This window comes from Protopterus annectens, chromosome 17.part0 (assembly GCF_019279795.1).
Source record: "Protopterus annectens isolate FY-2018-M chromosome 17.part0, PAN1.0, whole genome shotgun sequence".
Taxonomy (NCBI): domain Eukaryota; kingdom Metazoa; phylum Chordata; order Ceratodontiformes; family Protopteridae; genus Protopterus; species Protopterus annectens.
Genome location: NC_056751.1, coordinates 702023279 through 702049367, shown reverse-complemented (window position 1 = coordinate 702049367; position 26089 = coordinate 702023279). Strand labels below are relative to the sequence as shown.

The following is a 26089-nucleotide window of genomic DNA, read 5'->3' as shown; positions in this document are numbered from 1 at the left end:
GAGAATCATTCTGCAACCCACCCGAGAGGCTTTCTGAAGAACTTGGAGCATCAGAGGCAAGGGTGGATAAGCATACAGAAGACCGGGTGGCCAAGCATGCACCAGAGCGTCTCTTGGGGTACCTCCGGGAGGAGGTATCAGAGCGAAAAAACTGTCGCACTTGGTGTTTGAGGGAGAGGCAAAAAGATCGCATGAAGGGGTTCCCCACCGTGCGAATATGCGTTCCGCTACTTGACAATTGAGAGACCACTCGTAAGGGGTCAGAATGGTGCGACTGAGCTTGTCCGTCCGCTAGGATGTTGGACCGACCCGGAATGTGCGTTGCTATTAGAAAGCGGTTGGTGGAGATTGCCCATTCCCAAACTCTCATGGCTTCTCGACAAAGAGGGTAAGACCTTGTTCCCCCTTGCTTGTTGATGTACCAGACAACAGACATGTTGTCCGATTGAATCGCAATTGTTCCCAAGGGAAGAAAGTCCTGAAGTGCTAGCAACGCTAAGAGCACTGCTCTCATCTCTAGAACATTGATATGCAGTAAGGTCTCTGAATCGTCCCACGTGCCTTGGACGGTCCGGCCCGCAAAGTGCCCCCCCCCCACCCGAGGCGGGAGGCGTCCGTGGTCACCGTGGCGAGAGGGGGAGAAGCACAAAATGGGCGGCCTTTGTGGAGATCCGGGGAGTGGAGCCACCACAAGAGAGACCGCTTGCAAGCCTTGCTGATCGCTATGGGATGATGCATGGGGAGAGCAAGGTATGACCACTGTACTAAGAGCGTCCACTGTAGAATGCGCATATTGAGCCTGGCCAGAGGAAGAAGTGCTATAGCCGATGCCATGGACCCTAGAGCCCTCAGGACCAACTCCGCCGGAACAGAACTTGAATGGAGAATGGCCCGCACCTGGAGCTGCAGATTTTGAACTCTGTCCGCAGTGAGGAAGGCTCGTAAACTCTTTGTGTCTAGCCTGGCCCCTATAAAATCTAAGAGCTGTGTAGGCGCCAGGTTGGATTTCTTTGTATTTATTGTGATGCCCAGAAAAGGAGCAAGATGGAGAAAGGAGTCTCGCCAATAGAAGTAGATGCCTTGTTGGGGCGGTAAGAAGCCAGTCGTCCAGGTAGGGAAAGACCTGCACCCCCTGAAGCCTCAGGTGGGCCGCTACCACTGCTAATACTTTGGTGAACACCCTGGGGGCTGTGGTGAGACCAAAGGGAAGGACCTGGAACTGGTAGTGACTGGCTCCCAGCCGGAAGCGGAGAAACCTCCTGGAGCGCCTGTCCATCAGGATGTGGTAGTACGCGTCCTTGAGGTCTATCGAGCACATCCAGTGATTTTCTCCCAGAAGGGGGAGAATAGATTGCAGAGTGACCATTCGGAATTTTTCTTTGGGGACTGCCAGATTCAAGAGAGAGAGGTCTAGGATTGGTCTTAGTTCCCCCGTCTTCTTTGGCACTAAAAAGAATCTGGAGTAGAACCCTGATCCGATCTGGTCTGGGGGGACGGGCTGGATGGCTCTTTTCTTTAGCAGATGGCCAATTTCTGCCAAAGCGGCCTCCCGTTGACCGGGTGGGACGACTGGGAGGGACTTCAACTTTGGAAGGTGAAGGAAAGGGATGCGATATCCTCTGGATATGATTTGGAGAACCCAGCGGTCCGATGTTATGGACTCCCATGCCGCTAGGTGCCCCGAAAAACGTCCCCCGACTGCCTCTAGAGTGGAGCAGTCGGGCAACCCCTCAGGGTTGCTGCGCGGGCCGTTCAGAGAAAGGTTCCCTGGACCCGAAGTTTCTGGGAGCCCCTCTGCCTCTAGGGCGGCGTCCTCCCTGTCCTCCTCTGCCACGGAAGGACTGGTTGTCCGGAGCAGGCTGGGACTGCTGCGACTTCCGGAACCACATCTTCTTCTGACCCTTTTGGTTCCTAGAGTAGGGCCTCTGGGGTGCAGAGAAGCGGATTCCGACGGCAGACAGCGTCTTCCCGTCCTTTTCGCTCTGGGTCAACGTCTCGCGAACGGTTTTGCCAAACAGAGCAGAACCATCAAAGGGGGCGTTCGCAAACGACGCTTTGAAGGGCTCAGAAAAATCGCAGTGACGGAGCCAGGCCTGACGTCTAGTGACCAGTCCTGTCCCCGCAGCTCTAGCGGCGCCTTCCGTTGCATGGGAGAGTAGCCGCATAGAAGTATTAGTAACTGACCTAAGAGTGGCCATACGGGTGGAGTGCAGAACCCTGTCCTCCTCCGAAATGGACTCGGGGGATGCAGCGTATTCTTTAATAAGATCTCGCTGCATCCTAATGACATGTGCCAAATAGTTCAGCGCCCTTACCGAGAAGGTCGCTGAACTAAACATCCGCTTCCCCAAGCGGTCCATCATCCGAGACTCCTTGCTCGGGGGGTGGACTGAGGGACTCTCCTGAGCCAGTTCCCTCTTGGTGGCCGCCGCCGTCAACATGGCATCTACCGGAGGCCCCTTACTCCAATGGGCCCGGTCGGATGGCGGACTAAGGATCCTATCTGGTCTCTTGGGAATTGGCTCCACGGCGTCCGGTTCCTTCCACGCCCTGGTGGTAATAAGGTCCACCAGGGGGTCGGCAGGGGGGGACACCCAAGAGGTAGACGGGCCCGCTTCAAATGCCTCCAAGAACACGGACTCGTCCGAGGAAGACTTGGGGGCAGACCACCCCCCCCTTATACGGAGCATTTCCATGATGTCTCCAAATGAGACATCCTCGGGGGGTGACCGTGGGGAGCCTTGCCCTTCCTCCAAGTCCGTGTCTTCTGTGAGAGACTCGGGGGTCAATGTGCCTCCTTTTGCACGTATGCTTCCGAGGGACATCCTCTGGGGGTTGTCAGAGGAGTCCTCACAAGCAGCAATTTGTTCCATAGGAGCAACTTGGGGCACAGAAGCGGGCTGTCCCAGGGGCCGGATGGTGGAAGCCTGGCCCAGTGCAGAGGGAGCGGGACGGAGCCGAACAAGTGCCGTGGGTCCGGAGATCCTCAACAGAGCCCTCTCCACTACATCAAAAGCCGTAGGGGTGCCGACCTCGACCAAAGGTTCCGACAATCGGCTCCCTCGGATCCGAAGAGCGGACCGAGCCGGCGCCAAGCGCCGGATCCGGCGACAGTGCGCTCCGACACAGACGGCGCCGAAGGAGCACTGATCCCCCCGGATCCGAGGCTCGGATCCAGGCTCCGAGAGGTCGGATCCGACGCACTCGAGGGCAGGGTCGGATCCGAAGTACCAAGTACTATCGGCGCCGACCCACCCCCGGCTCCGAAGCTGCTCGGCTCCAGCTGCTCCGAACCCGGATAGCGGGTCGGAGAAGGAGCAATAGGCTTAAAAAAGGGTGTTGAGCTCCCCCCCAGAGGGGGGGGAGGCAAGAGCACTCCCATCTGCATCTGGGCCTGGATGAATCTTCTCATCATCCGGTCCAGATCAGCATCTGAAAGGCTATATGTAGATCTCGACGAGGCTACCGAGGTAGGCCTGGAGTGCCTCCTCGATAGCCTCGACGGAGATCGGGTCTCCTCCTCCTCAGGACCCGGTGAAAAGCACACAGGGGACCGGAGCCGAGAAGGAGGAGACCGAGCCGACAACGGAGCCGGGGGAGAAGCCCGCTTGGCTGGCGGGGCCGAAACAGAGGTCTCGGCCCGCCGCTTGTGGTGCTTCTCCCTGGTCCTTTTTCCTAGCATCCCTCTCCTCTCCAGAAACGGGAGGTTGAGTCCCAGGAGCAGGAGGGGGTGCCACGGAGGGAATAACCGGAACCACGGTTGCTCCCGAAGGAGCGGAGGCCGGAGCCGAGTCTGGCGGTAAAAGACCCGCCAAGACAAGCTTGGACCTCCGCTCCCTCAGTGCCCTGGGGTTGAACCCTGCACAAATGGAGCATCCAGATGTGAGGTGTTCAACCCCCAGGCACTTAACACACCGAGTGTGGCCATCAGCCGGGGAGAGCTTATGGCCACACTCGGAGCATTTAGAAAAACAGATTTGGGCTGATCAGCCATCCAAATCTATAAAGCTACTAAAATAAAGTAACTAAAACTAATACAGACACACAGGCCCAACACACACACTCTACGCCAACAGCGAGGGGAGGGAAAAAAAATGCTTAATTTAACTCTAAACAAAACTATCAAAGAGGGAAACCTAAACTTTCACACAAAAATACACAAAAAACTTTAAATTTTCTGAATTAACAGACAAGAAACTAGCACTTAGCTGAGAGCTATGAATACCAATCCAGTCACCAGCGCGGCAAACGAGATCTGAGGTCATGAGGGTAGAGCAGGGCATTATGGGTGAGGGGAGGAGCTGAGAGCTTGGATCCATAGCTGGAAAACCATGCCGGTTCGGATCCGATATCGGATCCATAACCCACAGGTTGCAGACAAATGAATATCCTACTTCAGATCTATACTTAAAGCAAACATTTTTTTCCAATGGCTGCTGAGTGTATTCTACCTTAAAATGCCATGCTTTCTGATATAAAGGCAGAACTCAGGGCCCTTGTTAAAATGTCTGATGATGCTGGTTAATTGCAAAATTAAACAAATTGAAAATAATAGAGTGTGGTTTAATTCCAAGCTTTCCCTGTCTTTGCAAAAGAAAGTACAACAGAAAGTCAGAGTTGTAAAAGCAGTAGTAAAGCAGAAATGAAGTCCTTTAAAAATGGTTTTACAACTTTTTAAACTGAGCATCAGTTTTTGGAAGATTACATTAAAGAATAAATAAGCAATGTCTTTACTGCGTAACATGGTACCTGTTTACAAATTTGATACATTCTATAATTAATTTTTTTTAAACAAGTCACTTATCTTTGACGCTGCTTACCTCTATGTCACTTGGGCAAATAAACTGTAATAAAAATACTTCACAAATGATGAAGATGCAGAGAACTTTCTTACAAAGTATAAAATGCAGACTATATGCAGTTTATGAAAGTCCCTTCAACTGGAAGGCATATAGGAAATGTACAACTTTTTAAAACTTTATGCCAATTATGGCTCAAACTACTGCAACTCCAAAACAAAATTGTTCTAGATAATCATGCCCATTGAGCATGTGCTGTCAATTCATGGTACAAAGGTCTTAAAATCGCTACAGTCTGAACGATCCAGAGACAAGTTGGACTGCTTGTATGCATGCACATCACACTAACACACTAGCTTGCATACACTTGAACACACATAATTAAAAGTTTGTTTACACTTGTATAACTTTTCTCCCCTAAAATAAGTAAAATAAACAAAAATAAAAAAGCAAGCCTCTCTACTTCGCCTTACTGATACAAATTCTCTTCCTTATGATGTCATACTCTGATCAAGAAAAGAACCAAAAAAAGTAAATTAAATTAAAAACATGACAAACATTTTCAAGGCTCTGGCATCATCAGACCTTTTGGCAGGGCACATTCCTCCGAGAAGCTTTAACAGCATTAGATTTTAGCAAAGCATAATCCAATTTTCAGATAACTCTCACTGACCTTTATCGTCAACAGGAGATGGAGAATCTTTTAGAGACTTCCAGAGTGGGAAAATCATAGTTCCACCAGCATCATCAGAAAAGGAATTCAAGGCCTCTCTTTCAACCTCTGCAAGGTCATAAAGAGGGTCTTCTTTGATAAGATCAGAATCAAACTCCATCTTCAACTCACAGTTCAAGAAACCTTGAAAAAGAAAACATCATAATATTAAATGTTTTATGAGGCTTCATCCCTCATATAGCTAAAATTCATAAGAGAACTCCATGTTTTTTAATGTAGTGACCAGAGGCAATAAACTATAGAGAGAACAAAACTACTTGTATAACTAAATCTCTCAACTCCTAAGGTGCAATTCCCAGATCATCCAAATAATTTCTGCCAACAAAGAGATGAACTCAACGGAAATGGAATACTAATCAATACAAATGTATAGTAAAGAGATATGAGTAATCAGACTTTTGGTGGTAGGATACCCAGACACACATGACACAAACAGACCATGATGTGAAAGTTCAGCTCTTGATGTACAATCTAAGTAAAAATGAGCAAACTGGTGGACTCTGAAATTGTTCTTACATTACTGAGGTAAAGTCAAGCACAACATCCAGATGACCTACAAGAATTCCTCCTCCAACAGCTGTATCATTTATTCACTAGAGAGCTTTTTTCTTTCTTTTTTACTCCAACTGAGGCATGTAGATGGAAATATATCCAAAAGCAAACAGTGCAATACTGGCAGGTCCCCACAACATTAAGAACAAATGGGATGTATATGCTCGCCATGCTCACAAGACTGAGCGCGACTGTTACAAAAAGTAAAAGACAACAGTTACTTAGTTTCACTGTAAGTGCATAACACTTACTGTAAGAAATCAATGAATGCTAAACAAACAAATGGACCAAGTAATGTAATGGGGAATCCTGTTTAGCAACTGGAAACTCAAAAGATTAGGGATTAGATGGCTTTGGGATAGGATATAAAAAAAGCTTCAACGGGACTGAAATGCAGATCCACTGAAGTCATGGAGGATTTTATGGACCAGTACATCTCATTAACAACTGCTGTTCCCTCAAAGATTTATGCATTCACTTTTTTTTCTCAGACTAAAAGGATGAAAGTAAGAGCTTTATTTCAAGTATTCATTTGTTCTCATGTGCACAGAACCAAAATTAGACCAACAAAAGAGATTGCACAACTAGTAAAAAAGCAGTACGTTCTGCATGTATAAAGCACATTCAAAATTGTCCAGACTGAATTCTTAGTGCTACACTACAGAGTTCAAGTTAAAAAATGGTGAGGGCCTGTTAAACAGGTGTGGTCTTCAGTTTGAGACGTCTAGCCATGTGAAATTCATCACAACAGCAGATGACGGAATAGAGGGATCATACCTGCAGTTATCACTCATAATAGATGGGAATTGGCTACAGGCGAATTTCTACTCTTATGGCCTGACTTCCACAGCTTTAGACATCCTGTACTGGGCTGGGTCCTTGCCAAGCTACTTGTGAACATGAAGAAAGCTACAGACCAAAAAGTGTGCATGGACTAGAGTGCTTGTGGAGAAAGACTGGCATTTTAAGGATATAAAATCAGCTGCCCAAACCAAGGAGCTGGAAGTGGACATGAAGTCAGAAAAGTAGAAACCTTTCTGGGATCTCCCTATTAGCAAGAGAAGGTGGAGGGGCAAAGACTTCACTGTAGCAGTGATCCCTGTATTCGAACATCTACTTCTATGGCAGTACAAAATGAATATTAGAATATAATGCATTCATGCTCTGCATTCATCATAGGAATCACTGCTACAGTATTTTTCTTCACGGAAAGGAAGAGTAGTAAGGCATCTAGATTCCTGACAACAGACCAAGGGTGAAGGAGTTAGCAAGACCTGCAGGAGTGCAGAGGCACAACCAGCTTTACTTTCAGGAGCAGGTATCAAGCTTGCACTGCTTAGAAAAGGTGCGGATGGAGGAATACCAGCTGCCTCACAAATATTTTCGAAATGATACATTTGTAAAGAAAACTTCTGTAGTAGTAGTTGTACTAATTAAATCAGCCTTTATGTGACCATGCATGGTAATCTAATCAGAATGGAAAAACAGCCTGACACTTAAAGAAGCTTTGACCAGGATTTGCCTGGGTTCACAGATTTAAAGACAGACTTGGTCTGAATTTCTGAAGTACTTGGTTGTGATCAGGTAGCACCTCAGTTGCTGATGACACCCACTGAATAGAGCCTCCTCTCTTGTTGTGTGGTTTGAGTAAAAGACAGGCACAGCTGAATGGTCTTGGGGTACAGCACTTTCAGAAATCATGCTCATCATAATGGAGGGGTTACTTCTTACAAGCACCCTTCCAACTGCCATGAGTGCCTGCATCTCAGATATTCAGCAGACAGATATGATGGCCAGCAAAGAGTATTTCAAAGACAAGAAGTTTATACAACTAGCTTGGTCAAAGAAAAGCAAAGTTAACTTCTCAATGACAAAATTAAGGCCCCATGACAGAGTGACTAGATTCCTAAAGCATCTCAGGTGCAATACCCATTCAAGGAATAACTTATCTGCTGGATAAGCAGTAGAGATGCAGCCATGGGAAGGTATGCAAAAAAAGAAAAAAGATGCAGAGAGGTGGCATATGTTAGGGCCTTATTATTGTAAAGGTGAAGGTAGCAAATAACTTGTTGTACTGAAGCTACCTCCAAGATAATGTAGGGACAAGACTTTATGAAAATAACTTGCCCATTTACCCAAACAACATATTCTAGTTGTATATCTATGTATCTCTTGTAGTATTGCATGTATTTGAAGTGGGAACTTATTTCCCAAAGGATTTAGAACCATTCCTCCAGGTAGCCAACTTGAGACTTCTAAGGGTTTAGGTGTTATTGGTACACCTTCCTGCTCGATTAGTAGTAAGCAAATGGTTGGCAGAATGACAGGCTCCACTCTCTTCAACTGAACAAGCATGGAAAACCAAGGCTGCCACGGCCAGAACTGGGCTATCAGGATTAAATGTGCCCAGTCTTCTCTTACCCTTACAAGGACCTTTCAGAGGAGAGGACAGGAGGGAAGACATTTATATACACCATTCCTTCACTCCAGAGCCATAAGAATACATGTGTTGCTCAGGCTTTCTTATATAGGTATCCTAAAGAAAACTTCTGTACCTGGAGATTTCAAGGGGATGCAGAAAGATTAATTTATGGAGGCCCCCAAAGATGGTTGAGGCTGTGGAACACTTGTAGGTCCAATCACCACTTATGAAGATTGGTAGGGGAACTTGCTTAGAAAATCTGCCAATGCAATCTCCTTCAATAGGATTTAAAAGGCATGTACAAAGAGGCTGCTATGCACTGCCAACTTCCATACAACTACTGCCAGCCTGCATAGTATGTTCACTTTGGATGTTTGCATAACAGTGACTACGGTGTCTTTTGTAATTAAGTTCCGCAGACTAGGTAAGATGAAACTGTCAAGGTCTGGGTACCTTGCAATAGAACAAATAGCATCCATAGGTTGCAGAGGAACTATTTATTTATTTTATTGTACTTTATTGTGAATTTGATAACCAGGAAAAGAGTTGATCCCATAGGACCCATTTCAGTCTCAGCCCAGGGGTAAACACAACAGACACATGACATTATATAACAAAGTGAAAGACAAAATGCAACATACACATGTATTTTATACAAACTGAATATTACAATTGATTCTGCCAACCAAGAAAACTCCCTCTGAATGGCTGCAATGATTGGCAAAACCTTCTCCAGGTGATGTTGGTGTTATTGCAGCAAGCTCCTTAAGGATCACTGAACTTTCCTTGTACAGATTTGGCTGTGGGCAGGTGTAGTCTAACAGCTGAGGATAACATGCAGCCTAAAGCCTATAGCTCTACTCAAGCTATTAGGCTGGATATTACAGCTGCCTACACAAAGGAGTTCAAAGAACCTTTTCGTAAAAAAACACTTTAGGATAGTGTGGTGCTTATTACTGATCCCATGAAGATTTTCCTATGAAAAAAGGTGAGCTTAACTTTTGATAACAGAAGGAAATGCTTAGGCTTATTAGACGAGTAGTGGTATAGTCCTATGCCTAGGTCAGTTCCTGATGGAAGTGGCCTGAATCAGGCTGTCATTCAAGGCAAGGGTGAATATGAATTCTACTGAGTCAGAGACGGACAAAAACTAGAAAAAGGCATTTTGTTAGGGGCAAGGAGATAACCTACTGGTGGTGTGACCTGCACAAGGAATGTGAAAAATATTCTTTGGCCTTACAGGAATGCAAAGTAGTCACTCTTCATCTCCAGACTGACCATGAGACTTCCTGGCATCGAAAGAGAAAGTAGGCCTGCAGAGTCAACATGTTGGAACTTTTTTACATCCAGAATATTTATGATCCATGCTTTCCTGTAACTAGAAACAGCACAAAATAAAATTCTTCCCCTTCTTTTCTTGGAGGTTCTCCTTCTATGGCCGATTCTACTTGGACTTGTCAAAAACCTGAGGTACAAGTATTCAAGGCAAGCCAAGAAAGATGAGAAAGTTCTGAATTACTTTTTTTAATCCTAACACAATAAGCATCATCATGTAGAGGCCTGCGGACAGAGCAGTCTCTCTTTTTTTTTTTTTTTTTATTAAAAGGTGAGAAGGGAGTTAGACAGTCAATACTGAAGAGCTGAAGAGAAATCCCTTGAAAGAAAGAGGGATCCACTGTCCTTAAATTCACAACCATTTCTTGCCTCTGCCTCCTCTCCATGAGCTTTTCATAATGGGGATGTAATCCTATAAAAGGGACATTTTTTGCAGGAAAATTTCTATTGCATTCAGAAACAGACAAATAAAATAACTTGTTTCACTACCTGGATTAGTCCTCCCCCCATTTCCTTTAGCTTCATAAAAAATCTTGGTATTAAGGGCTGAACACAATGTATTTTTCCAAGGAGGCATTAAGAGTAAGTCCTTTCACATTTATACAATACGTTTGCTAATGGGGCAAGTCCACTGGCCACGTGTCCTATTGGGGTTGCCACCTTTTCCTGCTGCTAAAACTGGACCAAGATCACATTCCTTGTACCTCCTAAAACCATGCCCATTCCCTCTCCTTTCATGCCCAATTTTCACCTATTTTGTGATGTCACTGCCATCATCAGCTGAGGAGAAATACCCTCTTTTTTGCATTCCTAATACCTTCTTTCTGCTAATTTACTGTGCTTTTCTGTCAAAAAAAAAAAAAAAAAATATATATATATATATATATATATATATATATATATATATATATATATATATATATATATATATATATATATACACACACACACACACACACACACACACAAATAAATAAATAATAATAAAAAAAAAGCATAGTAATTCCACAGATTTAACAAACTCCGACAGTCTGTTTCTTTTTTGAAACAGAATATTGGAGAGTTTGCACAGTGTTTTTCCGGACTACTGGACCATTGGTTTGATTTGTCTGCTTTTTTAATAACTAGTTTCTTCTGCTTCTCCACTTTTCCACAGCATGAAGTGTTGTGTTTTCTGACTCAAGGGGAGAAAGCTTTTCAACTGAAAAGGTAGAAAGGACTGGCATCCCTTGGTTAAGGAAAAAGAGGCATTTGGTACCTGATAAAGGCACAAAGATTCTTGGAGCTACAAAGTAAGAGTTTTCATTCCAAATTAAAGGAACTCCTTGCAGGAAGAAACTACGAAGGCCTCTCCTTCATAGAACAAGTACTGAAAATAAAAATCATTCAGCGATATATACTGGCCACAAGCTCACTTGTTAGTAATGTTTTACAAAGATATCATCAGCCTCAGAAAAATCAAAATAAAAGATCACTGATCTACAATGCACTACAAAAATAAGCAAGACATTTTTTTTCCAAAAGTTACTTGTCACTTTGGAAGCTGCATGAATGAAACACACAAATGGACTACTGCATGCAGTAATGCAGCATCCCAAAAAAATAAAAAATAACAAAATAAATAAAAACAGCACAAGCCACACTCTTTTCTACCAGACATCTTACCGACCCTTCTTGGTGTGTGGAATAGGCCAGTCTTCTCCAGAGATGACAACACCTCTGAGTGCAGCTGAGAGTTCAGTGCAGAAGTGATGCTTACAAAGAACATTGGAAGGTATCTACAACCTGTACTTTCACTCAGAAATGTACCCAATCCTGCAAGAATCTGACATTTCAATTCCAAACAAGAACTTAATCCGTTTTTGCAGGAATTTCTGAATTTCTTCAAATCTGACTCTGTCTTACTGGTATTAAAGTGAGTGGGGGGAAGAAGGTTCTGTGTCATTGAAATAATCATTTGGATGGTTTAGGGATATATGTGAAAGCAACAACTCCAAATGTATAAAATAAAACAGGGAAACACTCCTGGAATTATTTCATATACATAAAAAATAGGTATTTTGCATCATACTTCACAGATATGTTAAGTCTGAATAAATCACTAACTGATAAATGGACAGTCCAGAACAAAAAGGCTACCAACACTCACAAAAATACAGTTGTAAAAGTACTCCATTAACAGAATGCTAAAGATATTTAAAACAGTTTTTATGCATTCTTTTAGAATCCATAAAAGCAATCCATTGATGAAGTGCACCCTGATGGCAAGGATAAACTCCTTGCACCTTTCCTAGAGGTATGCTAACAGAACTCTACTACTCTGAAGTTAAGACAGGAAAACACTCATTCAGAATGGAGTACTGTGCTCCTCCTAACAAGGAACTCTTTGCTGGGTGACTACAGGATATACTAACAAAATACAACAATTTGAAGATCGCAGAATCCATTCCTATGGGTAAGATAAGTAATCATTACTGGTAAAACGTGACCAAAATGCTACTGGAGGTAAAAGGCTAAAGACAAGTCCAGAATTCCATGGACAAACCTATGCACTACAAAACTGATGATAGGATTGTCTTTAACATTCTGTGCAAGCGATGGGCAGCCGGAGTAATAACCCCATTCCTTACTATTACTGATTAAAATTTCAAAAATTGGATTTTGTTACATACAGATTAACATCTGGAAACAAATACCGCAGGCAATGTGAAACTTATGAAAGGCAGTGCTAAGTGCAGGTTCTCGTCCAAATAGATGGACAAAGCATAAAAAGGCCACAAGCCTAGGTATAGGCTGCAGTGGAAATCATTGGTAGAGAAGGTTGAAAAGTACTACTTCCATTATCTTCTAAACTAACAAAACATGTTTTACCAGTATCTAAAATGAAGTCACTGCTCAACATTTAAGTCTTTATTTATTTATTTTTTGTGTTAGTTTGCCATACAATGCACAAGCCAATACATTTACCAAGTAGTCAAAAGTAAGGTTTAACAGTGCCCTCCTTGAAAAAATCAACTCTTCCAAAAAATTTGTCATCTGTTACTCAGGTAAGCTAACAGAAGGGTAAAAGTTCTCAGTCACTGGCACTGATTAAGTTCTCAACAACACACACCAATCCCTAGAAAGGAAATCAGTAGTCAGGGTGAAGTTTTCTTCAGGACTTTCTTGCCAACAGAATGAGAGAAGAACCTAAAAATCTTGAAATAACAAACTAATAGAAACAATAACACATGTAAAGCAGAAACAAACACAACCCCACTTTATAGCCCAACTACAACTATATACAGGAGTAGGACAGAGAGTGTGCGGCTACTGCAACAGTGAGGAATTTGAACAGCTACAGTTATGGGCAAGTCCAACTTACACAACTGTACCATGTTCATCATTCCCACAGTTTACTAGCAATTAGATCATATAGGTTCAATACCAAAGCCTATCCATTCCTGAGAAAGGATATGTATCCAGGAGTGTCTACAGAATGGCCCTAGCAAAGTTTGTACAGAGGACCAAGTAGTTGCCTCCATAATGCTTCTAGAGTCCACCTCTATCCAACATGTTATCAAAGAAGACAAGGCTCCAGTGGAATGTGACTTGAAACTGCCTAGAATGGATTTGACATGATAGGAGAAAAAAAAAAGCATAAGACAACTGCCTGGAAATCATCAGTTAAGACACAGGGTGTCCCTTTTTTGCTCAGGTTTTCTAATGGTTCCGTCAAGATATCTAAGCTGCCTATGCACATTTAGAGTACACAGACTCTGTTCTCCCTGCTTTTTAGGTTCAAGTTAGAAAACATGGAGACTGATGGCTTGATTCAAATAAATTCGGTACCAGGGTTTACTGCCTGTAATGCCTATCTAGCCAAGGTAAGGAAAGTACAGTTGCCCAAGTCCTACGTTCTTGATAACAGCAGGAGTTCAAATTGGGTTATCTGCCAAGGTAAACCAGTACTGGCCAGACTCCCCTCCCTCTCTCCTTCTGTAACAGTTAAACATATCCAGAGGGGGAAGCCTTCAGCTGTCACAAGAAGTGAGTGTTCAGGCTTTTTCACTTTCACAGAGGAGAGGAAAGTATCCGAAGCCAGAATCATCTAGCAAGAGTAAATTTGTGACCAATCACAATATCATATAAAAAACAAAACAACCAAAACAATATATGCACAATCAAGGAGATTGCATGTAGCTGTTGCCACTGAGTCAGTGAGGAATTCAAACATCTACTCTGGCAAAAAAGTAGGACTTGTGCAGCTGTACTAGGTTCATCACTCCCTCTGCCTCAGTGGCATTTTGGATAGATTCATAAAGCCTCCCCTATGGAAGGTGGGAGGATAAGAATCTAGAAGCATCTAGCAAATGGTCTTAACAAAGCCTGCTTTGGACAAAGGAAAGGAATCCAGTTTGCATTGCTTTAGTAAGGTATAAACAGAGGACCGGGTTTTCTGCCTCTAGAATGCTTCTACAGTCCACTCCTTTCCAATATGCTATCAAATACAATAAGGTCCTAATAGAGTGAGTTTTAATCTTACCTGGAAGACATTTGCAATGACTGACCTTTCTTAGCCCTGTATAGGAGAAACAGCTGTTCACCTTTCCTAAAAAGCTTTATTCCAACACAGCAGTACCACAGTTGCCTGTGCACATCTAAGGTATGTATAATCGTTTCTTCCTTGTGTTTTTTTTTTTTTCCTGTATTAGGATTGAACACTGACAGATTGATGGCTTGATTCAAGGGAAATTCAGAAACAATTTTAGGCATGAATGATGGATTAGTGTGTAATACAATCCCAGTCTTTGTGAAAATCTGAGAGAATTGCCCACAACGACAGCTTGCAAGCTCAAAGACTTGCCTGGCAGAAGTCAGAACAATAAGTAAAACAGTCTTTTTTAGTAATGACCCATAAACTGGCCCAAGAGGCAGGTTCAAAAGGAGGGGAGTCCAATTTCTCAATAAAAAGTTGAGAACCCAGGGAGGAGGGATTTGCTTTTGAGGGAGTCTCACATGCAACACTCCTTTCATAAACTGGTCGCAAACAGAAACAATAGTGGGGGATCCAGTGGCAGACCAGTTGAGATGGATGTAAGATGCACTTTGATAGAAGCATATGACAAACCATCTCTAAGTGGCTCACACAAATACTTCAAAACCAGAAAGGTCAAAACCATTTCAGGACCTCTCTTATTGGCAAGGCACCACCTAGAAAACCTCTTCCACTTGTAAATGTAAGATTTTGTAGTTGCAGCTTTCCTTGCCGCACATCATCTTGAAACAAGTGCTTAAAAGGTATCAAAATAGAATCATCCAGGCTGTCAGCTGCAATTGGTCTATCATCAGTTGTACCATTTGCCCCCTGATGCTGTGTGAGCAGATCCAGTCTGTGAGGAAGCTTGTTTTATTTGCCCTTGGCCAATTCCATTAAAAGGGATCCAACTTTGCCCGGGCCAAAAGAAGGTTGACGCAGTGATTTTTAATTCTTTCGAATGTTTAGAAGTCCCTTGAGAATCACTGGAAAGGGTACAAATTTATTTATTTACTTATTTCAGTTAAACCGGGAAAGTCCATTGGAACAAGGTAGCCCGTTTTCAATGGAGGCCCGAGGAGAAAAGCTCCAAACAGAAAGGCAATATACAATGTATTAGTACAGCATATGAGAACAACAGTTTAACATTCAATATACAGCAAGGCAAGATTTTACATATCTTGAAATATATGAGCTGATCAATCACTTATAAGATATTAGCAAAAACAATAAATTTATGTTCATTTAATACACTACATGTATTTACGCAAAGGAATTTTAGAGAGATGAAATGAAGCAGTGGCAGAGATTAGAGTAGAATGGAATAGGGATAGGTATCAGGAATCAGGTAGGATGGGTACAGGTGCACTCCCAAAGGGAGTAGAGGTGAGAGTGGAGTAGGGTTTTAAAGGATGGTAGGTTAGGGGTAATTCTAATGTAAGGGGGAAGACAGTTCCATAATCTGGCAAGGGAGAATGATAATAGAACTTGCCCTGGTTCGTGTAAAGGCTTGTAAAGTTCTAAGAGGTTCTGATTTGTGAATCTAAGTGTTCTATGTGACTGCTGAAGTTTTAGGGAAGAGGAGAGTGATGGACAGTTAGAAGGTTTGAAAATTAGCTTGTGTGCTGTAGTTATAGTTGAATGAAATTTAGGTAGCTTGGGAGTTCAAAGCAATTTAGAGCATGTAGGGAGTTGCAATGGTGAGTAGAGGATTTGGATCCTGTGGCAAACTTTGAAATTTTGTTATAACATGAGGAAAGTTTAGATTTTAGGGATGATTGGAGGTTAGAGAGTAGCAGAGCTCCATACAAAAGGGAGGGTAGGAGATAGATGGTAGATAGGAGTTGTCTAGAAGACAGAGGAAGGTAGTGCCTGTGTCGATAAAGCATACCAAGTTTTTGATGAGTCTTTTTAATATTGGTTTGTAGGTGGATATCAAATTTTAGCTTGTCATCGATAAGAACGCCCAGAAGTTTTGTATGGGGAACTATTTCAACAGTTGTTTTGTTTAGGCTAAGTATAGAGAAGGATGCTTTGTCAGCAGCAGTATGTCTAGAAGGGGTAAAGATCATTACTTTAGATTTGGAGGCATTTAGGGCTAGGTGATTGTCAAGCATCCAGGACTCAGTGGAGGAGAAGGCGTCTTGCGTAAGGTTTATTAGTAAAGGAAGAGTTTTGGCTGAGCAGATGACAGTAGAGTCATCTGTGTATTGCACCAGTTTAGCATTGGGAATCTTTTGGTGGAAATCAATGATGAAAATGTTAAATAGTAAAGGACCCAAAACAGAGCCTTGGGGTACACCTGTTGGGGTGTGAAGGAAAGAGGAAGTGCAGTAGTACCATTTTACAACTTGTTCCCTGGCTGAGAGATAGCTGGAGAACCATTTGATAGACGAAGAGGAGAGATTAAGATGGGAGAGTTTAGAAAGTAGAAGCACATGAGAGACGGTGTCGAAAGCTTTAGATAAGTCAAGGAGTGCAGAAACTATGTTCCCAGAGTCAGGATCAGAGTTTATGATTTTGAGGAAAGAAAGAAGGGCAGTGGTGGTGCTATGTCCTGGTATAAACCCGTGTTGGGTAGGAGTTAGGAGTTGGTTGTCCAATAGGTAGGGTAATAGTTGAAGGTGAATACATTTTTCGAGTATGAGTACAGGAGCATTCCCGACCATGGAGCTGATACAGTGTCTGTCTTCAAAGCATGTATGCAAGGATGTCTTGAAAAGAATTTTTCAGTTGTCTGTTTTAAAAGTAGGCAAAAAGATCTACTTAAGGAGTTCCCACATCTGGATCAAGTCCTGGAAGACATCTATGTAGAACTTCTACTCATTACGGTCTGTCCAGGATCTACTTTGCCTGTCGGCCACTGTGTTTTGCTCTGATGGAATGTATGAGGTCCGAGTCCGTGAATGTTGTAGAGCCAGCTCACAGGTCACTGCCAACTGGCAAAGAGGGTATTACCTTGTAACCCCATACTTTTTTTTTTACAAACAACATCACAGTACTACTGTCTGTTGCCACTAGAAAAGGACCCGGAAAGGATAAGTTGTGAAGAACTTTTAAGGCATGAATCACCACACCACCTCCATTATGTTTTGGCATGCCCCGACGACCCAAGTCTTGCACTTGAACTCCCATAGTGATTCTGAACTCCCATGGACATTGCTCCCCACATAATATATGAAGAGTCCACCTGGACAGATTGGACTGGGGGTTAAAGAGAGAAAAATGGAGTCCTGGCTTCAGATTCAGTTGATATCTCCACCATTGTAGTTCCTGTTTCACAAATCCCAGTACAGGTTACTGGAAATGAAAGGGATGAAGGTGCTGAGCCTAACAATTCAAGCATCAGTAAATTTTTCTCATGTGTAGTCTAGATAGTGGTATCATGAAGATCCCTCTTGTTAAGGCCACATCTAGAAGACAGAAATCCAAGACAACACTGAAAAGTCAGAACTTTGCCTTCTGGCAGGAAGGCCATCGTTTTTACAGTGTCTATACCCTCCAGGAAACAATCTGTTAAGAGGGTATGAGGGAAGACTTTTGAAGGTTCGATTGAAGCACCGGTGGGAAAGAGGGATGTGACCTTGTCTAAGAACTCCAAGAACCTGACTACAGAAGGATACAGAATCTGCACAAATCTACCTTCTGTGATTACTGTGTTTATGAATTTGTTCTATTTTCTTTTTTTTATGAATCTCTTCACCTGGGCTGTGCCTGTACATGGTCTGCAGTGATCGGTGTACTACCCTGGTAAACAAACTAAAAAAAGAAAACGTCAACTGAATAAGGAAAAAATGTGGATGCCTAGGGTTCTGCAATAAGCAACCACTGGAGCCAGACACTTTGCAAACACACAAGGTGCAGTAGATAATCCAAATGGTAATGGAAAAAATAAAACAACAATGTAAGCCAGACACAGAAAATCTCAAAATAATTCCTAAAATTGAGAGCAACAGAAACATAAGAATCACTGAGATCTAGAGTCACCATGAAAAAGTGAGCTGGAAGCAATGCTAGGACTGACTGTAAGGTGAACATTTTGAATTTTGGAAACTTTACAAAGGAGTTTAAAAAGGTTAAATCTAGGGCAGATCTCCAGGAGTTCTCCTTTTTTGGTACCAAAAACAAATATTCTGGAGTAAAATCCTTTCCCTATGCATGTCACAGGCATTGATTATATGACCCTGCTTAAATAATATAATGCAGCACTGAAGGTAACAGGTTTGTCTGGTCTGGTGGGTGAGGGGGGATTCCCCTGAAAGGGGTAGGATTTTCAATCCACTGTCAAGTGTCTATTCTCCAAATTACTCTCAAAACGTTAGGTTCGAAAAATAGGTAAAACTGCCCTACAGTTTGTAACATGCTACAGACCACCTTCTCAAACTCAGGAAACCCACACAGCCTTCCTGAAGACACTGGAGAGTATGAATGTCTCTCCAAACACCATCATATTGGGTGACTTCAACTACCCAAACATAGACTGGGAACATTACTCAAGCCCCAACACCCTAGCCCAAAGGTTCCTTGAGTTCATAAACTCAAATGCTATGGAACAACTAGTCACCATTCCCACAAGAGGAGAAAATATACTAGACCTGATCATCACAAACATGGGGACAAAATGCTCCACACCGGAAGTATATCCCTCATTGGTGAGATCAGACCATAAATTAATCTTACTGGAGATCCACATCCCGCCCCACCCCAGCAAAAGACCACAGTGAAGAACTTCTCAAAAGCAAACTTCACACTTCTTAAGACTGGAGTGGTATCCTTCAAGGCCCCCTGAGCCAGTGGAAACCACAACCCACGCTGCTGAAACCCTTACAAATGCCTTCTACGAGCACCTCCAGGAATGTATGGATCAAGCAATCCCTAATAAAATCAAGACCCTTTCCACCAAAGGCAGGCGCCCGGTCTGGTGGACTCCAGCCATAAACAAACTCTACAACAAGAGGAGAAAGCTACTACATGACAGAGCAAAATCCCTAAATGGGAAGGCATCTCTGATCAATACTAGCAAAAAACTACGATCACTCATAAAATCATCCAAGGCCAACTTTGAGAGAAAAATCGCTAATGACACAAAAGACAATCATAAAGCCTTCTTTAGCTATGTTAGAAACCTGGGTGGAAACTCCCAGATATGCTCAGAATTAGTCCAAAATGATAAAAAATCACTGAACCCACAGACATTGCCAACATACTGGCAGACAGGTTCAGTGCAAATTTCTCCCCTCCCCCCCCCCCCAAAAGAGAAATATCTATCCCACCAGAGTCTAGCCTCCCCAACATCTCAGATGCCCAGGTGAGAGCTGCTCTCTCTTAAGCAAAAAACACAGCATCAATGGGACCGGACGGTGTCCCCGGCTGTGTGCTACACGAACTCAATGAGGAACTAAACCCACACATAAGGCTGCTGTTTAATCTTAGCCTTACTACAGGATACGTACCCAAAGAATGGCGTACGGCAACTGTGGTCCCACTCCACAAAGGCGGTGCTTCTACGGACCCTGGAAATTAACGCCCCATAAGCTTGACGAGCCTTGTCTGCAAAGCTATGGAGAAGATCATAATGGAACTCATAAATAAAGACATTGGGGACCTACAGACAATGGATCCTACCCAATTTGGCTTTGTCAAGGGCAGATCCTGCCTCTTGAACTTGGTCGACTTTTTCGAAACAGTCACTAAGGCCATTGATGAGGGTAAGGCAGTTCACACAGCCTACCTTGACCTAGCAAAAGGCGTTCGACACAATACCCCACTCGGGCATCATAGAAAAGCTCACCAGCTTAGATGTAAACCCATATGTCACAAGATGGGTTGCAAACTTGCTCAAGGACAGAACACAAAGGGTTAGAGTTGCTGGTGCCATGTCAGACTCTAAGCCGGTCACGAGCGGTGTCCCACAGGGCTCAGTCCTGGGCCCCCTCTTGTTCGGCATTTATTTTTCTGAAGTGCAGGCAAACATAGGGGGATTGTGGCTGACAAAATTTGCAGATGACTGCAAACTGGGCACCATAATTGACACTCCATCAGACACAGACATCCTCCAGAAAGGTCTCATAGAAATGGATAACTGGTGCCAGAGCCATGGCCTTAAGCTAAATGCCAAAAAATGTATAGTCATACCCTTTGGGAAAAACAAGGTAACCCCTAATTACCACATAGGTGGTAATCCATTAAACACGGAAGAAGTTATCAGGGACCTGGGGACCCAAGTTGACAGTAACCTCTCTTTTGACACTCACATTGCCAAAGTGGTTAGGAAGACCTTCTACATTGCCCACCTGATCATGAAGGGATTCACATCCAGATCAGGAGAGGTCATTGTACCCCTGTACTATTCACTTATCAGACCAATGATTGAGTACAACGCCCCATTCGGAATGTACCTTACCCGACACCTGCAGCAGTTGGAAAGACCCCAAAAGTTCCTCATCAAAAGGATAAAGGGGCTCAAACATATGTCATATGATGCCCGACTGAAGAAACTCCAGCTCTATTCAGTCGCATACCGTCTGCTCAGAGGTGATCTGTGCCTGACATACAAGGCCATGTCAAACCCGGAATTAATGGACATGCTCCACATCAAAAAATCCAAATCCACCAGAGCCACGAGAGCAAGAGACTTAAACCTCAACACGGATATAAATAGGACGTGCTGGAGGGACAGATTCATCACCCAGAGACTCCCTACACTATGGAACAGAATCCCAGTCCATGTGAGGCAGAGCCCCTCACTGACTCTGTTCAAGAGAAATCTTGATGAGTGGATGGGAGATCGTAGGTTTACCCCAGGAATCATCTCTGTATCACTGCTGGACAGAGGCACAGCAAACTAATGGGTATAGTATTCTCATCCTAAGGGGTGGTGAAAGCCACACACACTCTGGCTAGGCTTATAAATGCCCTAGGGCAGATAGCCTAGTATGAACCTATGAACTCTTGCTGTCAGGCTGCAGGGTTAAGAGACAGCCGGGGGGAAGGAGGAAGAGAGGGAAGGATAGGAGGGGGATAGGGGTGCTCTGCGACTTGGCACATTCATTCCTTTGCAGGGAATTGATACTTTTTGGAAAGGAACTAGTCTTCTTTGGCTTTGAAGAATCCTCCTCCCCCTGTCATTTCCTTTTGGATCCATGACTTTTGTTTGGCTGGGATTTTTTTTTTGTTCTGCCCCTTGAAAGAAGATGCCTTGCTTGGGGAGAACTTTAGTACATGAAACATCCCAGACACCCATGCATTAATTTCCTTGTATCACCTCTCTATCATCCCACTGTTTGAGAGTCTGTGGAACAGAGGGCCTAAACACCAATACAGAACTTGAACGTACATTCCAAATTTCAGCTTTTGTCAGAAAAGTTCTGATTATGTAACCAAATATACTATCTTCATGCAGCAGAAGAAACCATGTTTCTTGAGACTATATCTGCACGTTCAGGTCTACTTTTCTGCATGTGCCCGAACCTCCATAATCTGTTCTCTTTATCCTTTTTTGCAGCTCAAGCTACTTTGGCTTCTACTGTTATATCCTCATTTCTTCGTCTGCACCACAGTGTTCATCCCACCACTCATCTAAGGCACTTCATCTCCATCACCTCTTGCTTCCTCAACTGATCTGCGTTTACTGCCCAGGTCTCTATAACATACAGTAGTACTGACTTGACGAATGTTTTGCACATCTTACTTTTCAGCTTCTTTAGCATTCAACTGTCATGCACTATCCCTGACGCACTGTGCCAGCTGGCTGCAGCTATTCTGATTCTAGCTTTGACCTCCTCATTTAGACTTCCCTTCTCCTTAACCAACCCTCCCAGATACCGGAAGCTGCTAACCCGTTACACCGTTTTCCTTCCTATCTCAGTTCTCATCTTCTTCTGATTTCCCTCATTTGCTACCATTAAAACTGTCTTACCTGTACTCAGTTTCATTACATCTGCCTTCAGTATTGCATTCCATTCCCCTATCCTTTGCTGAAGTTCTTGCTCAGAGTATGCCTGTAATGCCATATCATCTGCATACTGCAACTCTATCTGTTTGCTAATGTAGTCAATCACCAAGATGAACAGCAGTGGGCTCTGACCTGAAACCTGATGTACACCCACTCCAACTAGGAACCACTCTGCGTGGCTGAATATTGTTTGTACTTGAGTCACTGGGTCTTTGTACGTAGCTTGCATTAATTTTACCAATGTTTTTGGGAATTCAAGCCACCTCAGGACTGCTCAAATCAACCTTCTTGGGACCTTATCATATGCTTTCTCCAACTCTAAGAATGCCCATGACTCTTTCTCATCTCCACCCTCTCCTTCAGTACCTGTCCCACTGGAGATGTTGGGTCAGTTGTGCTGCATCCTGATCCAAATCTGAACGGTTCATCTCCCATCTTACTTTGTACTACTCTTCGTATTGGTTTATCAATCACCCTCTCCAGAATTTTCATACAGTATGATAAGAGTTTGACACTTCTATACTGCCCGCATTTGTGAATGTCCCCTTTGTTCTTGAGCACTGGCAACAGAATGCTTATTCTCCACTCATCTAGGATACGTCTCTCTCCATACTGCATTCAGTACCCTCAGGAGCCATTTCGCCCTCATCTCAGCCAATGTCTATCATATCTGCTGATATCTCATCTGAGCCTGCTGCCTTCCCAGATTTCATTTTCCTTAGTGATGTTTTTGCATCTTCTAGGGTGGGCTCCTCCTCTGCTCTCACCACAGGTTGTGTCTGGGGTAGTACAGTTTCTATGGGGTTTTCCTCATTCAGAAACTGCTGGAAGTACTCCTTCCAGCTGACTTTGACATCCTTTGGACAGGTAAGCAGGTTGCTACTGGCATCCCTCATGAAGGCTCTGACTTCTGTCTTTGCCTTGCAACCTGATAAAGTTTCTTTCTGCCATCTAGTGACCTCTGATGCTTTGTTTTTTTGCTAATGCAACTCCTCTCTTAGCCTCTTTGTTAGCCAACAAGTATTCCTTCCTAGCCTGGTCCATCTTTTCTATCTCCCACTTTTTCCTGCAATCCTCCTCTCTTTTCATGGCTTCCTGGACTCATGCATTCCACCACCAGCTTCCCTTATGTACCTTATTTCCACACCTGGCTCGACCGCATAGCTGTTCTGTAGTCCTCACACATGCTGTTTTAAGGTGCTGCCATTCTTCTTCAACTCCTCTTCTTCCTGAGGTGCTAGAGCCCTGACTAATTCCTTGAACTGTTGGGCTCTCACTCTCCGGTCAACTTTCAAGTCTTCATCCTGGTCTCTGTTGACCTTAGAGCCTTTTCTGACCACTGCTTGCAGCTGATTGTTTTAACCAGTGGTTTATGCTGTGGGCCGACTGTACATTCAAATTGTACACACACTGTAAAATAAATTCCCACATATAGCCTTGATAATCTAGCTTTGAGAATGTTAAATTGCTAGAAAGATGCGTCCTTTTGCACTGAAGAGCTAACTATCCCCCCCCCCCTTTATTTGGGGGCATTGGGATAGCTACAACCAAGGAATTTTTATTTGAGAACGTAGCTTGGGAAATCACATCTGGGTCAGCAATCAAATGAGAAGAGGCCTGTCATATCTGAAGAAACCCTATATTTTCTTTGAGCTTTTTTAGTGACTTTTGTGATAGATACTGGTTCTCTACAGGTAGCTTTATAAATCCGTTTCAAGGCTGATGGGGGTGGGGTGAGTAGCAACAGAACTGGGCACCTCATCCTCTATAAGATCATATACCTTTGCCTAGCTCTAGGGTAGTTTTTGACGGTTTCCCAGCAAAAACATCACTAACTCTAGTAATCATTTGAGGAAAAATGAATACTGGTTTGGACTTGAGCTCAGGTTCACTTTCTGAAGAATCAGAATGACTAGACTCTGAGTCAACTAGAAAATCACCATTGTTATCATAAGATTCCTCATCCTTCTTTGAAACAACAGAAAGCTCTCTAACCAATTTAGCACTACAGCCATGTATGGGAACACAATTACCAGAATAAGCTGCCTGCAGAGCATTCTTAGCCAAGGAAACCATATCAGCCTTATAAACCTCTATAACTGGATTAGCAGCTATATGATGAAGTTTCTGTTTCTTTCTCTTGTAAACTTCACTACTAGATAAAATATCTGTGGACAGACTTATGTATGGCAAGGGGTCTCTTACCCCAGACTGTTCCTGTACCTAATGGTTTCGGTTTTCCCATACCTGCTCCAGGTATTAGAACAGCCCTGGAGGCTGTGTTTAACCTCCTCTCCAAAGCAGCTGGCAAAGCTACGCTAGAGGGAGACAGAGAACATGGTAAGTGATCTGTGAGGCTGAGGCATACTTTTTTTTTTCTTTTTAGGTTTAACTAGATTCGATGGGGAAGTTACCAGAGTTAGGATCCATCAAGTCAGGGGAAAGAACATCAGCCAGAATAATAAACTGACAGTACTGGATACTGTATCACAATGAGCACTTAAAGTTTCCAGTAATAAGTATGCCTCCACACAACTAAACTTTGACAAACCATGCTATTACCACAAATAATGGTTTGAAATGTGTTCAGAATTCTTTCACAACTGACAGAAGTTAAAGAATTTCTAGTACATAAAGTCCAAACAACAAAGCAACTAATGTGCCAAGCCAGTCAAAAATCAGCTCCACACACTTTAACCACATTAAACTACTATAAAATGTTTAACAATTTAAAATGAAATGTATACATTTGCCATAATGATATATCCATATAGTCTCATTTTCGTCCAGTTCAACATTTAGGTTTTATGATCAAATCAGATCAAACCTTGGCACCTTCTTTCAAAGCTTTGTATCTGAGGCTGTTAACTCCTCCCCTACCCATAATTCCCTCCTTCTTCCTAAGTTACCTCAGATCGAGTTTGTTGACTCAAACTAAGTTAAAGTATTCTTGAAAGGTATAAAAACCTTTATAAACTAGAGTCAAAAGATGTTAGTATGGGTGATGCAGCCTAAAAGCAGACAGGGTCTTGGTCGAGGCCTGTCCAAGCCCCAAAAGTTTATATATGACAATTTGAAAGGGGCAAGGAGGGATGGATGTTGAACTAAATGAACATGAGACAACACGGATCTATCATTATGGTAAGAATGTAACTTTCATATCAGATGTTCTCTATTTTTGTCCGATTCAATGTTTGAGACAGATTCTTAAGCTGCCTAAAGAAGCCCTGGGTGGTAATCAAAGAACAGCATTCCTGAGAATGGTAGAACCAAAGGATGCACGTGCGTAGGACTGCACGTCCAAATGAGATATACACATATGAACTGCTGAACATGTTGCTGCTGCACAAATGTCATCCATGGGAACTCTTTTCATGAATGCAGTACAAGTAGCCACTGTCCTTAGTTGAGTGGGCTTTTTGGTTTTGTATGCAGGGATAAACCTTGGTCCTTTTATAAAAAGGAAATAGTCTGAAAGCCATTTGGAAATTTTAACTTTTGACACACGTCTTCCCAATTGTACTTTAGAAAAAGACACAAACAGCTGAACTGACTTTCTGATATCTTTGGTACAAAGTAGAACCTGAGCTGTTTGTGAACATCTAGAGTATGCAGCAAATTTTTATCTTTGTTACAGACACAAGGGGAAAAGAATGGCAAATCAATGTACTGTTTTCTATTAGCTTTGGATGTCACCTTTGGAAGAAAACAAGGATTTGTTCTCTCTGACACTGTCTTACTGGAAAATGAGGAAAGGTGGTCTATATGACAATGCATG

At 43.1% G+C, this 26089-nt stretch overlaps 1 protein-coding gene across 1 annotated transcript in view; it reads right to left on the bottom strand.

Annotated features, from left to right (window-relative positions):
- LOC122791502 (nucleolin-like) overlaps positions 1 to 26089 on the bottom strand; it is a 666377-nt gene that overhangs the window by 502126 nt on the left and 138162 nt on the right. The window contains exon 3 of the mRNA XM_044059243.1: positions 5473 to 5655. Within this exon, the coding sequence (XP_043915178.1) occupies positions 5473 to 5655 (183 nt within the window). The remainder of the gene's footprint in view (positions 1 to 5472; positions 5656 to 26089) is intronic.